The sequence below is a fragment of the Phocoena phocoena genome, chromosome 12, assembly GCF_963924675.1.
Source record: "Phocoena phocoena chromosome 12, mPhoPho1.1, whole genome shotgun sequence".
In the NCBI taxonomy this organism is placed as follows: Eukaryota; Metazoa; Chordata; class Mammalia; order Artiodactyla; family Phocoenidae; genus Phocoena; species Phocoena phocoena.
The window spans coordinates 89,670,638-89,686,460 of NC_089230.1; the positions used below are offsets into that span (position 1 = coordinate 89,670,638).

General features: G+C 36.6%; 1 protein-coding gene across 1 annotated transcript in view; it reads left to right on the forward strand.

The window, feature by feature from the left end:
- The window catches only part of EYS (eyes shut homolog), a 1,660,061-nt gene that overhangs the window by 1,409,493 nt on the left and 234,745 nt on the right, over nucleotides 1-15,823 (forward strand). The window contains 1 exon segment of the mRNA XM_065888819.1: nucleotides 2,185-2,405. Within this exon segment, the coding sequence (XP_065744891.1) occupies nucleotides 2,185-2,405 (221 nt within the window).

Here is a 15,823-nt window from a genome sequence, read left to right on the forward strand (position 1 = left end):
AGAAATACAGAGCCATCTACTTCCATTGTTTGGGTGTTTTTAATGATCTAATAAATCATAGACAGCTCTGTAGACTCTGCCACAGATCTGCCTACAGCTGACAGAAGAGGAAGGTATTTTTCCATTCTCTATCAGTTTTGTGCTAAAACAGCACACTTGTCAAAGCAGTGAAATGTTTGCTCTTCTAGGTGTGTAATCAATACACAAAAATGTCAGAGGTCTTCAGTGAGAGGAAGGTCATGGCCTTGGGTTCACTGAGTCTGTAAGTTCACGATGGATCCCAGATTGCATTAGCAGTGAGTCACTTGTCTTAGCTGATAAAAGAGCTCTGCTAATTGGTTGCTAGAGTAATTCACCTAAATATGAGAAAAGATGTGAAAACAAACAGATGTACTACTATCTGCATAAGAGCTTTATCAATACACCATGAAGACTCCACCCCACTGTACTCAAAGAGAGCTATCCTCTGGATGACTGTATATCTAAACCCTATATGAAGTACTTAGAGAAAAACTGAAGGACTACCTTTTGGAACTGAGCCCGAGTTACTAAAATAAGAACAAGAGCTCCAATAATAGTTAGTTTGATCTATTGTGGGTCATGGAGATGCTTTGGTGATCCTAGAGTTGAATATGCTTCTGTTCTCTAAAAGCACATGTACATCAAACCAGCACATATTAGTGTAAATATTAAGTGATATTACTGGGCATCTCCCATTCTCTCTTCCCCTTAGTGGCCTAACTTAGTTATTTGTTTCTAGTTTTTTTTAATTCTTACAATTACGCTTTTCCATATTAACGAATCTGTAATATCAATTTAAATACCTTTCAGACATCAGCTTGGAATGTTTTAGCATGTTTTAGAGATAAGGATGTCAGAGATATAAATGCACAAATCCTGCTACATCTGTCTGTCATATGCCCAACAGACCTGAAGGTCAGGGTCTCATTTACCAGTCCATCCAGACTCTAATTGCAGCTCATAAAGTCTTATTGAGGGGAGTTGCATTTTACATACATTTAAATGATGAGAGTTCAATTTATATATGTTGCTGCAGGGAGGGAAAGGAGAGATCAAGTAGCAGTTACATTGTGCAGATGACTTTATCATCACTCTAGCCAATGAGTATAAGCTTTATTTTCAAATAAAGTCACATTCTGGATAAAGAAGATGCAGTATCTATATACAATGGAATACTACTCAGCCATTTAGAATTGCAACAACATGGTGGACATAGAGATTATCATACTAAGTGAAATAAGACAGAAAGAGAAAGACAAATACCATACGATATCACTTATCTGTGGAATCTAAATTATAGACTTATCTATGAAACAGAAACAGACTCACAGACATAGAGAACAGCCTTATGGTCAAGGGGGAGAAATGGATTGGAAGTTTGGGATTGGCAGATATAAACTATTACATATGGAATAGATATACAACAAGGTCCTACTGTATAGCACAGGGAACTGTATTCAATATCCTGTGATAAAGCACAATAGAAGAAAATATGAAAAAGACTGTTCTTTTGATAGACATTAAGTTGTTAATTAATTTTGCTATTATAGTTTCTTGAACTGTCAAAAAAAGAATGTATATATATGTATAACTGAATCACTTTGGTGTACAGCAGAAATTAACACAACATTGTAAATCAATTCTATTTCAATAAAATAAATTTTAAAAAATAACAAAATCACCTTCTGAGGTTCTGGGGGTTAGGACTTTAACATATGATTTTAGGGGGAGAAAATTCAATCCCTAACAGTAGTTAATTAACAAGGCTTCATTTTCCTTATCCATTATTATTTGGTAATGTTCACATTAAAATGCAAACAAAATACCTTTCAATGCAAAATTAAAATGCAAAATACCTTGCATTCCAAAATACCTTTCAAAGTAATCAATCAGCAAGTTTTGTTGAATACCCCCCCCTTTTTTTTTTTACTAAATTTTATTAGATACTGTGAGAGGTACAAAAAAATTGCAAAATAAATGCCCTTTTCTAAAGTAACTTATCCTATCACCTACTAGTGATGACAAAATTAAGCAGAAATTACAGCCTGTTTTATGCAGAAAAACACATCAATACATGTAATTACAGAACAAAACATCTAGGTCTTTCCCATATAATCTGATAACACTTCATAAAAAGATATTTTGTTGTTATTTTTCCTAAAGGTATATTTTGAAAAATTGTTCCTTGGCCATATCCCTGCAAATGTTAAGATTCCTAAGAATGCAGGCCACGTTTATGGATTCAAGGGCTGCATTCAAGAGCTTCAAGTAAACAACAAAGAATTCTTCCTCATCGATGAAGCCCTGAGTGGGAAAAACATTGAGAACTGCCACATCCCTCGGTGTGAGCATCATCTGTGCCGCAATAATGGTACCTGTGTCAGGTATGTACTAGCCTCCTGCCCTCCAGCCAAATTCTTAAAGCAACAAAACCAGCAGCACTGTCATCTGGGTGATAGAAAAGAAAGGTCGGGAACTTCCAAGTTTTTGTGTACATCACCTAGATGATGATGTTTGCTCAAAGAAATTTATATATTGTGGTTCCAATGTCAGAAATTTCTGAACTCTGAAAGCGCTAGGTATCTAGACCTATTTTGGCAATTTTAAATGGATCTAAGTGTAATTTTACCAAGGTGTTCTACTCTTTGAAAACATGAATGAGAGATTATTCATTGATAATGGTTTTGGTGCATTAATTTTATTGTTTGTTTTTGCTTCATCTTAAAAATAACTATACTTAGGTCTCTAAGATTAGAGATGGAAAAAGAATACCTATATCCATTTCTTCTTTGTATTGGCAATTTTTACTTCAAGGAGGAAATATCTTACATAGACATTTTTCCACCTTGAAGTAAAAATTCATAATGCTTATAAGCTTAAGAAGATCTTAATTAAAATTACTTCCTGTTCCACTAACATGTCTTAAGTGAATTGACCCTGAGGGAGTCTCATTTGGGCAGTGTAGAAAATATTCTCCAATTTCTTCAATCCTCTGAGAAATCTTTATTTCAGGGCTACAGATAATGACAGAGTGGAAGCTGAAACATGTACAGATTATAATAATTCAAGTCAAGGAGAAATTGACCAAATCTCACAGGAACTATCTTAATTAATTCACGTCAGTGTTTCTAAGGGACAAGTTATCAAGTAGTTAATGACACTATAAATGTAAACATCTATGTGCATAGTGTGAGAAACAGAAAAATTCTATCAAAAAAGTAGGATAGGAAATGGTAGGCAGAGATGGGCTCTGAAAGTAATCACTCAAATAGAAAAAGAAAATAGACAGATGGAGAGAACAAAATGGCAAGGCAAGACAGAGGAAGGGACAGATGTGATAAAGTCAGGGTGATATATTTACCAGACAATCACAAACTGACCATAATAAACTTGAAGAAAACACATAGTGAGAAAGGAAGGTATCAGCTCTTAGAGTGTCTAAAACCTTTGCTTCTGATTAACTGTGTCTAAGTCTGTGGCTTAATTTACACATTTGTAAAATAACAACCTGTATCACATAGGTAAAGTATAACAGATAAAGTTTTAAAAGAATGAATTTTACTTGGCTATGGTCACTTGGCTGAAGGAAACAAAATCAACACTTTACTTAGTAAGTATTCTGTTTTATAAGGAACCCATTAATAGCGATTATTTTTTAAATTGTAATAATGCAAACATTATCCAGCAGGACAAACTTCTGCAGAAAAAAAAAATGCATTTTTGCCTAATTAAGTGAAATAGAAACAGGATAAAGGCTTCTCCTCTTGACTTTCTAATGACTGAAACACGTGACTTGCCTTTGATCAACAGGATAACCAATAAAATAGGGTGATGAGATGTCACTTCCCTGATTACGTCACACAGGATTGTGAGCGAGGAGACTCTGTCTCTTGCCAGCTTTGATAAAGTGTGAAGCAATTGGGGGAAGGTCCATGTGACAAGGCAGTGAGGGCAGCAGCAACCAGAATGGCCACTGACTGACAGCCAGCCGATCTGAAGTCCTTGGTCCTATAACTGCAAGAAACTATATTTTACCACAAATCACATATGCTTGGGAGCAGGTCTTTCCCCAACTGAATGTCGAGATGAGACCCCAACCTGACCAACACCCTGTCTGAGCTTGTGAGACTTGATACAGAGGACCCAGTGAGGCCTTCCCAGACTCCTCATTCAGGGAAACAATGAGATAATAAGTGTGTGTTGTTTTAAGCTGCTGATTATGTAGTAACTTTTTGTTATGCAGCATAGAAAATAAATACCCTCTAGTTTTCTGAATAAATATCTAACATCACCAACTTGGAGAAGCAGGGAAGGGTTTGTTTTATTTTAGAACGGTAATTGTCTCAGATATTGTAAACCAGGTACATGTTAAATAAAATAAACCTCTCATTTTCATAAATTAAAAGAAACTCACACTACTTCCAATCTTGTTATTTAATATATACTTGAAAATAAAAGTCGGGATTGTCATCCTAGTAGGATAGTTATAAGCAGTCCTAGGTAGAATTATACTTTGTCTGTCATTTCCTGAGGGACAACAAATAACCAAGGATTTTGTGAAGCAAAGATGTGTAGTCAAGACTGTCCTGCACACAAGGAGTTTTCACTCCAGCGTAGAAGTTTACCAGCTCTTCAAACCTTAGGGTGAAACTTCCCACAGAAATGTATCTCTCTTCTGTCACATACATTATTCTGGCTTTCCATATCCATTTCTCAATCTTTCAAACTCTCAAAGTTTACTCTAGAGAAATCCACTCAAATGTCAACAGACTTTGGCAAACACTATTTAAGGTCTTCCAGATCTGTACGTGCTTTCTTATGGCCAGTAAAATGGAGACATACCAGCTGTGTACCCAACAAATAAAACACTCCTTCCTATACTATGAACAACAAGATTTCTATCTTGGTTGCCAATGCTGAACTTCCATAACCCACCCTTTGCATCACTGCATCCAGAACACGTTGATCTATGGCAACTGTGACTTCATTGGAGCATCTCCTTGTACATGCCAACACCATCAGACACTAGAGCCGGTCAGTTCCCAAACAACAATAACAAAAAAGGACTTCTCAGAAGGATCATAAAACACCAGTGCACAATCACAGCAGAGCAGTTCAGCAGTCTGTGCAGCAACCCAAAAAGAGAACCAGAATATGTACTGAAGGAGATCTCTGAGAGGCTGTGAGTACGTTCAGTACAACGAGGAGAACACAGATCAAAGAAGTAGGTCCTAAGAACCACTACCACAACCAACAATCTGCCCCCAGCAGACGCCTGCCCACACTTGGAATACGATGAGTGGTGTAAAGTTTTCCAGCCAAAAAACCAAGAGAAACTGCTACTGAGCCATGTTTTCTAATGTAGAAAACATGGATCTGAACTGGCTTAACGTCTTTGGAAACTTACTTCTCATCTATGTTGCTGGTCAAAGCCAAAGGCTCCTTTCCTCTATGTGCTGCCACATCATAAAATGAATCTCTCCAAGATCTTCCAAACTCTCTTCCAACCCTTTTCACCCTTTGAGTCTGTCCACACCATCTGACTTGATCCCACTCCTGGGCTTAGCCAGGCAGTCTTCTAAACTTCCCTTCTCTTCTCCTACTTTCCCAGAAAGGGAGATTAGATTCAAGACAGCTTTCAAAATAGCAGAGCAATTTATATAAGCTATATTAGTATTCAACATTTCTGAATCCAAAGGGGATGGATGAAATGAACTGATGGAATTCTTTTTATGTCTACAAGTTTTATTATTTTATTTCCAAAGTAATAAATCATCTATGTTCAGAATAAAAGAGTCATTATTACAAAGACAAGAAGAAAGGACTTGTACCTTTCTGCTTTCTTGTCTCAAGATATAAAGACACTAGTATTTTAAGACTCTAGCATGTGCACATGATGTATTCATTTGAAAATGTAAATAATAATTTCTCATCACAGTTTAATTGTTCTAGTCTAGGGTCTCTCATCTAAAGGTTGGGGAATGTCTCCTAATGAGGGAGAAGTGTTTCAGTCTCCAAATACACATACACACACACACACACACACACACACACACACCCCTGAGCATTCCAATGGGTGTCTTCTGGGAATACAAGCCCACTTTTCCCAACATGTAAAGAATAATGGTGGTTTAACAAGAGATAACCTTAAAAGAAGTGTGCTCTAGACAAGAGTAAAATGGTGAGTGAACAGAGGTTCAGTACCAGATAGAGTTAAACTTTAGGGTTCAAAAAATAAAACACAGCTATATAAGTATTTATAAACAAAATCTTCACTAATTTTAGCAGCTTGGTTAATATAATTTGCTGTTAGTAAGTGCTGTTTCTATCGTACTTTGTCTATGAAAGTAATCTGCTTACAAGAAGACAAATTTCATGTTGAAAAGTCTTAAGGGGAGTGACACTTCAGCAGCTTTACTGAGCAAATGTCATTCTGCTTTGAGTACCATCACATGTTTCTGGACAGTATCCAGTGTTTTTCATTTTGTTATAAATCAGTGTTAGAATTTTCAAACCCCAGTGGTTGCTCATTTCAGAGAAATCCAAATTGCATGTACCAAAATTCAGTTTAGAAAAGTGATACGAAGGGTTATTCTGAGTACCCAAATCTCTGTGGACTTTGAACAAGCTGCTTCCAAAGGGCAAGGGAAGGTTAGAAAATTAAACAGATGACATTTAAATCACTTTCTCCTTTCTGTGTCAGATATTTTTAAGTAGGTTAAACAATAATTAAAATGGAGCATCAGGTTTGGGAATATACCCTGTATAACAACTGCACCAAGAATGTATGTCACTGACATTATAGTGAATAATTATTGAGACATGAATTTTAGACTTAGTCTAAATTCACGCCAGGAGCTAAGAATTTAGGAATGGATTTGACCATGCCTTGAAAGTCAATAATCCCTAGATGCGAATGAATGTGATCTTTCTGGATCTACTTGTTCTCTTAGCTTTGATTCATCACTAGCCAGTGCTGTCTTTCATGTGCTAGGGCAGGGTTCAGCAAACTGTTTTTGTAAAGGGACAGATAGCAAATATTTTAGACTTTGCCTCACAACTATTCAACCCTGCTACTATAACATCAAAGCAGCCATTGACTATATATAAATAAATGGACGTGGCTGTGTTCCAATAAAATTTTATTTATAAAAATAAGTGTCTGGAAAAATTTGGTCCAAAGGACATAGTTTGCAGATCACTGCACTATGCCAACAGATGGATAATATTGTTTTAGTCAATTAATTGACCAGGAAAGTCCAACTCAATTTAATTTTTCCATATTAAGCAATGTATACATACATACACATATAGATGGATAGATAGGTAGATGATAGATAGATAGATAGACAGATAGGTATACATTATAAAGCATTGGCTCACTTAATTATGGAGGCTGAGTAGTCCCACTATGTGCCACCTGCAAGCTGGAGACCAGGACAGCTGGTGGTGTAGATCCCAGTTTGAGTCCGAAGGCGTGCTGATGGCAGAAGGTCAAAGTCGCAGCTCAGAGTCAGACAGAGAGAAATCCCAGCCTTCCTCCACTTTTGTTCTGCTCAGACCCTCAGGGGGGTGGGTGAGACCCACCCCATTGGGAGGGGCCAGCTGCTTTACTCAGTCCACCAATTCAAGTACTAATGTCTTCCGTAAACAGACCCATAGACACACCCAGAAATAATGTTTAGCCAGCTATCTGGGCATCCTGTGACCAATCAAATTGACACATAAAATTAACTGCAACAAGAACCTCAGAAAAGTGTATATATGTTTCTTAACACTAGGTAACTTTCATTGCCCTCTGTGTCCAGTGAGAAGAGAAGTAAAAGCTCGTTTCTTTCATTCTTTTCTTTCAATCCATTTTTCCCTATTATCTCATTTCATAGACTTTTTTTTTATATTGTCAGGTGAAAAGAAGTCATTTTTCATGACTTCTGAGGTATTTAGTTTTCAAATCATTTAGCACTTCAAAATGAGGTAGGAGCCATAAATTGAACTTGAAATTGCAATAGTGACAACTACTACAGAACACAATGAATCTGGGTATTGTGTACTAATTTTTGCATCTGTTCTGTAGTGAGTGATGACACCCCACAAATGTCCACTTGTCTTCATCGTCATGTCACAGTGACATGTAACTATGCAAAACTACTGAGAACTTTTAGTTAATACTCTGTATCCTGAAAGATTACCCCTAATTCAGTCCAGCAGTCTACCCAAGTCCTCTAAATACCAAGGGGGAAAAGTGCCTATTTCATATCAATTTCTCACCCCACATTTAGACTAATAACATCTTCAAATATTTAACCCCTCTTCTTAGTTGCTGTTCTGTCTGCATTCAACATGTTTGAAATTGTCCTCAGGATTTAAATGTCTCTTGTACTAGAGTACTACTTTGTATTTGGTTAGATTATTCTCATGTGTAAAAGTTTGCTGAACATCGAAACATCTCAGCTGTAGGTGACCCCTACTGCTCAAACAAGGGGAAAAGGGAAAATGTCCCACTAATTTTCACGTAAAAACTTAGAAGCATATGTGGTGTTCCCATTTCTTTAACTGTGTTAATTAATTGTGCATTTACAACATTTATCCATGTACTCCATTCATGGAAAGCAGTTTAACCTTTATGGGGTGCAAATATAAACAGTTTTATTTTTCTCCTTTCACGATGTCAAACATACTTTATGGGTTCCCTTTATTTTCCCTTAACAGAATATCATGCAGGTTCATGTTCACATATTAAAAGCATATGGTTCAACCTCCTCCAGTTTAAAACTTCTAATTCCTATCCAGTTGGGCTGTCTCTTATCCCCTGCCTAGTTGGATGGACCCCCAGCTCAAGAGCTTGAACAGGGAAAGAATATGATGTGTTCTGCCTGATGCCTCTCTATCCCTCTTCTGTTTCCAGTTTCTCCAGATTTGGGGCTATCTTGGGGCAGAAGGGATTTAATTTTAAGGATTAAAAGGCTTTCTTATTTTTTTATTCAGCTTATTTTATTGAAGTATAGTTGATTTACAATGTTGTGTTAATTTCAGGTGTACAGCAAAGTGATTCAGTTATTCATACATATATATCTGGGGTTTTTTCTCAGATTCTTTTTCCTTATAGGTTATTACAAAATATTGAGCATAGTTCCCTGTGCTATACAGTAGGTCCTTGTTGGTTATATATTTTACATACAGAGGTGTGTATATGTTAATCCCAAACTGCTAATTTATCCCTCCCTCCCTTACGGTTACTTTGGTAACCATAAGTTTGTTTTCTATGCCTGTGGGTCTATTTCTATTTTACATATAAGTTCATTTGTATAATTTTTTTTTTAGATTCCACATATAAGTGATAACATATGATTTTTATCTTTGTCTGACTTACTTCACTTAATATGATAATCTCTATGTCCATCTCATTGTTACATATAGCATAATTTTGTTCTTTTTTATGGCTGAGTAATATTCCATTGTATGTACGTGTATATATGTAAATATAAATATATATATAAATATATATATATAAATATATATATATATATATATATATATATATATATATATATATATATATATATATATACACACACACACATCACATCTTTATCCACTCATCTATGGATGGACATTTAGGTTGCTTCCATGTCTTGGCTATTATGAATAGTGCTGCAATGAACATTTGGGTGCACATATCTTTTCAAATTATGGTTTTCTCCAGATATATGCCTAAGAGTGGGATTGCAGGATCATATGGTAGCTCTATTTTTAGTCTTTTAAGAAACCTCCATACTGTTTCCCATAGTGGCTGCACCAATTTACATTCCCACCAACAGTGTAGGAGGGTTCCCTTTTCTTCACACCCTCTCCAGCATTTATTATTTGTAGACATTTTGATGATGGCTCTCCTGACCAATGTGAGGTGATACCTCATTATACTTTTGATTTGCATTTCTCTAATAATTAGTGATGTTCAGCATCTTTTCATGTGCCTTTTGGCCAGCTGTATGTCTTCTTTGGAGAAATGTCTATTTAGATCTTCTGCCCATTTTTTGATTGGGTTGTTTTTTTGATATTGAGCTGTATGTACTGCTTGTATATTTTGGAGATTAATCCCTTGTCAGTTGCATCATTTGCAAATATTTTCTCCCATTCTGTGGTTTGTCTTTTTGTTTTGTTTATGATTTCCTTTGCTGTGCAGAAGCTTTTAAGTTTCATAGGTGCCATTTGTTTATTTTTGTTTTAATTTCCATTACTCTAGGAGGCAGTTCCAAAAATATATCACTACAACTTATGTCAAAGAGTGTTCTGGGGGCTTCCCTGGTGGCACAGTGGTTGGGGGTCTGCCTGCCGATGCAGGGGACGTGGGTTCGTGCCCTGGTCCGGGAGCATCCTGCATGCCGCGGGGCAGCTCAGCCTGTGAGCCATGGCTGTTGAGCCTGTGCGTCTGGAGCCTGTGTTCCATAACGGGAGAGGCCACAGCAGTGAGAGGCCCACGTACCACAAAAAAAAAAAAAAAAAAAAAAAAAGAAAAAGAAAAGAGTGTTCTGCCTATGTTTTCCTCTAGGAGTTTTATAGTATCTGGTATTATATTTAGGTCTTTAATCCATTTTGAGTTTATTTTTGTGTATGGTGTTAAAGAATGTTCTAATTTCATTCTTTTACATGTAGTTGTCCTGTTTTCCCAGCACCACTTATTGAAGATACTAAATTTTATGGAAACACAAAAGAGCCCAAATAGCCAAAGCAATCTTAAGAGAGAGCAATGGAGCTGGAGGAATCAGGCTCCCTGACTTCAGACTATACTACAAAGCTACAGTAATCAAAGCAGTATGGTAATGGCACAAAAACAAATAGAGATAAATGGAACAGTATAGAAAGCCCAGAAATAAACCCAGGCACTTATGGTCAATTAATCTATGACAAAGGAGGCAAGAATGTACAAAGGTTTTCTGATTAACTGGTGCCATTATGGTTTTGTATGTTCTCCCTATAACAGAAGTTCAGTCCTGGGTCTCTTGACACACATGTGTGTGAGTATTCATCAAGCCCTGCCCAAGGGGCCACTCCCTGGCACAGCTTCCTGAGGGGCAAAGTTCTCTGGTTTGCTCCTCCCAGACTTACATTTTACCTGCTAGTGCCCCCTTGCCCAGTAGCAGAACTGGTTTACTCTGAAGCTAATGAAGCATAGAGGTTTCCACCCTTGCACATGTCCTTCTGAGACCTGGGAGTTGCTAGGAATTGCAGTGGCTTTTTAATAGTCCTCTTTCAGAGCAGAAACGAGGCTGCAATCAGGAACCATTTCCATGTAAGAATTTCCTATGAAGAGCCTAAGGAGATTTCAGAGAGACAGCTAAATCTCTTTGTTTCCCTGTAATTCATTGTGATTTCTTTTCTCATTGTAAATAAATATTCTCTTTTACACATAAGTTTGTATATGTATTTTTGAATCCTTTTTTTATAAAGGATCAAAAATTATATAAGCTGTGTGCCCCATAAAATCTAGACTAACATTTGCCCCTCTTAGGCCAGATCTTGGCTAAGGAGGTAACTCAAAGCACGTATCAAAGGTTAATTTTCAAAAAGTTATAAACCTGACTTTCATACAAGTGTATAGTGAACACATGCCAAAAATTATTTATCTCATTAATGACAGAACCAGTATGTTGGTAAGGCTGATTCAAAGAGAATTCAGGAGGCTGAGCATATATAGGCACAGAATGAAAGCTGAAATAAGATCACTAGGTTAGAGGCAAAACTCATTAGTATCCTACAAAGGAATAAAGTATAAATTTGTGGTTGTCTTTACCAATCTGTACTCATTTGCATCTCCATCAGACATGATTCTACAAGTTAGTATGTAACTTCCCAGAGTCTGGGCCTAATCAATAGTAAATAGTGAGCCAAATAAAAATTCATTTTTCTAGAAAATTACATAATCCTTGAGCAGGCCTATTAGAAAACACCCTAGTATGATATTAATAAAACACGTAGCTATCTTTTTGCTTTATTTCTAAGTTTTGAACATTTTCTAAACACCAGCCCCTTTCCACATCACCAAGAGATGGGAGTCACAGGTGCTTCAGTGTTAACCACCCCCCACCCCCTCACTATCCTGAATGTTCAGCAAGCTGGAGGTGACCATAAGCAAGACAGTATTAAGAAGAATAAACTCATTTAGTCTTCCATGGCATGAAAAGCAAATATACCAATGCTATGAGTAGGAAAAAAGAAAGAAGTCTCCTTATCACTTAGACTAAACGTAACGCATCACAACATATATTTTGGTAATTTTTTTCTATTTTTTTTTCCTGGAATACCCATGTTTAGAAGTTATTTTAAGTTGAGTCTACTTGATTAAAACAGGATTTGTGTCTCTTTCATGCCACCAGCATGGCAAAGCACCTCTTTGGTGTGAAGTAGTGTGAACATGGGATTTACAAAGAAGGATAAGACATGATATCATTGTCTACATACTCTTTTGCTTATGCTAAGGGCTGTGGAATAAAATGAGTTTTTTTACTTATACATACAAAGTTCAATCTTAGGTTAAAACAGCCCAGATTTTATAGCTGTTTTTTATCTTTTTGATCTCATTTCTTCCCCCACTCTACAAGTGCCAGGTATGGATAAAATGGATTGATTTGGGGTCATTTATTTTTGCTTGGAGAGTGTGACTGAAGCTGCAGGGTTTTTAGTTGCTTACAAAAGTCAATCACGTATTTGGAAATCATAACTCTCACCGACGTACCACTGTAAGTGTCACAAGTTTCCTGGTAAAGTACAAATGCAGTTTAAATTGATTTTCTAACCACTTTTATTATGGCCATCCTTGAGTGTAGCAACGATGGTTGGGCATTTGTTTTTCTGGGGCAGAAAGTATTTCAGTCCTCCGCAGAGTTTCATTAAAGTCTTGATTCCAAATACAATGGTATTTAAATGAGAATAAGTAAGATTAAACGTGGAAAAAGTTGTATCCTTTACACCAAATTTGAAAAGTCTCAAAGAGTTAAATACTTCAAGATTTGACCAATGGGAAAAGACCACTATCAAATTCCACACATAGTTTTTACATCATATTTATGCAGGAAGGTCAAACAAGTAGGGGGGAAAATATCTCATCTTCAATTTTCTCTACCCTTAGGTAACAATACATGGAGAAGTCATTTACCCTGATTGATCTTCTTGGGCATAAGAGACCTCTCTGACCTAAATCCCATCTGAAAACCATCTTTCCTCTCCATTTCTTATAAAATACTAACACTTTTTTCTCTACTTCAAGCAACAAGCAAGCAAAATATGAGCTGCTAAGATGCTATCCTTGACTGTTCTACTTAAAAAACTATTTGTTAATGAGTTTTCAGTAGGGAATTTTGTGGTAAAACCTGTTTGTTTTGTAACTAGAAGTATCTGTTCTTGTTTAAATCTACATGGTTTACCACTTACAGATTGCATCCGTGCATACACGTGTGCATGCACACACACACACACACACAGATTTAGTAAACTGTGCTAATCACTCTGATTTTTACATATAATTAAATATCACACTTAAAATTGTGTGAAAACCTTGACAGACAAAGTAAAAACAGAGCAAAGTTAAAGCTGGAGTCAAATGTGAGAGCTCCAGACTCCCTTGGCTTAGATTTATGAAATGCTTTAAATAATTAATTTAGGAAAGAAACAAACCAATCCTTTTGGCTCAGCAGTAGACAAAGTTCCAAGCCTTACATTTTGTTCCTGGTCCATTTGCTGGCACATTATGTACCTTAGGAAAATTGCTTAACCTTTAGTCTAAGAAAATGAAGTGAAAACCCCAAGTGATTTGGAGCCGAAAGTTAAAACTTGCTAAAGACTTGAGAATATAAAGACTAGATGGAAAAACACCAGGAAATAAATTTGGTTATTGTTTATTGACATTAAAATGCAATAGTGGCTTCAAGCAAGTACTGTCCACATATTAACACTGCTAATTGCCATTAACTTAACAATCACCAAGTGTTTTTTCTTTTGGAAAATGATATAATGGCATTGTTCTGATGTGATTTCATTTTAAAATGATGTTAATACTTAAAGTATCTTTGGGAGATAGATTCAGATTTCTGTTTCACAAATGGAAAAATGTTGTGTGAGTTCAGAGATTTGTTCAAGTCAACACTGATGATAAAGACAGGATAAATCACTACTGTCTAGACTTTAAGTCAATGCTCTGTCCCAAGCTTTGCAATATAAATCAACTACCTGCTCCATCACACAAAAAAACTTAGTTGTCCAAATTAAGTGATTCAGTAACCATTTTCAGCAGTTCTCTGACTTGAGAATTACAATTAAAGTCTCAGCTATCTATAAAAATTACAGCTTCCTCATTGCAGGCAAGCCCAACAGGCAGGAGGTCTGTGTCCCACCGTTACTCTTAAGTAGGCCACCAACCATTTCTGGATATCACTTCCATCATTTTTGTAAAGAGGGGATTAAGCTAGATGGGAATTTCTAAGAGTATTTTTCAAGATATATTAATAAGCATTCCTTAGGAAAAGAACGGGGAGACAGCAATTCTTTAAGATATATTCATAAAATATACCATTTCATATTCCCCTCTTGGAGTTTCACAACATATTTGAAGATGTTAAAGAAGTCCTATGGAATATAGCCCATTTAACTCTACTTCAACTTCATAGAAGTTTCTAAACTAATTTCATCGCCAAAAATATTTTTCCAGAAATACCTATTCCCATCACACAGTACACTCATTTTCTCAGAAGCAATGTGAGTGCCTGATGATACAAAGTTCAACAAGTGAGATTTTTTTCTACTCTTAAAAGAGTTCCAAAGCAGAAGATTGCACAACAGTTGGGACTATAAGTAGGTTTTGTATGCTACAATACCAAGAATCCTTATTCATGCCTAACTCACCTTTCCATAGGTTTCAATGTATGCAACTTTCTCTTTTTAGTCCTGCATTAATAGGTCTAATGATAAATACAGTTTAAATTCAATAGAACTGACAGAAAATCATGTCTAAATTTTGGAGTTTAAGTGTTGAGTTAGGAAATTATCTGGACATTAGAACTCTCCAGTAAGATCATACCTGAATACTCACCTAACTCATCTCCTTCCCCTCTGCTCTCTCACTAATGCTTTGAGGCTTTTTATTTCCTTCCCTAATCTACCCATCCACACAGAAATAAAAGCTAAATCCTCAAAATTGTTTTAGTCCTAAATGTGAGCTATAAACATTTATATCCATGATGGCAGAGCAACATTTTCTGCTCCCAAGATGGAGAGAGGACAGCACTGGGGAAGGGTGGTGGGAAGGGGAGGGTCAGGATGGAGTGGAGGGGACTCAGTGCCTCACTGGCCCTGGGACCACCAGCTATCAGATTCAGGAGTCCTGAGAGCTTGAAATTTCCCTTGAGCAGAGGGTGAACCACTTGTACACCTAGACAGGGACGCAGACATGAATGGACACTTGATGTCCAGATGAGGAGGAACTGCTCAGAGCCACTGGGTCCCCCCCGCACCAGGAGTCAGGGGGGCCTAACCCCAAGACTCAATTTCATATCTGTTCTTCTGTGTGATGTGTGTACATTTATCTTCCCTGAGTGTCTTTTCTCATCTGACTAGAGATCACCCAGACATTTCTAAGTAAAATTTGTCTAAGAATCTAAAGGCCCTTCTGATGCTATTGTTTGAAGTCTAGAAGTATAATACCTAATTTAAGTATTAAGGGAAATCTAAATGCCTGCTGATTTAAATATATTGAGAAATATTTTCTTATTTTATAATCTACCATTGTGTATGTTGAACATCTATTTCTGTG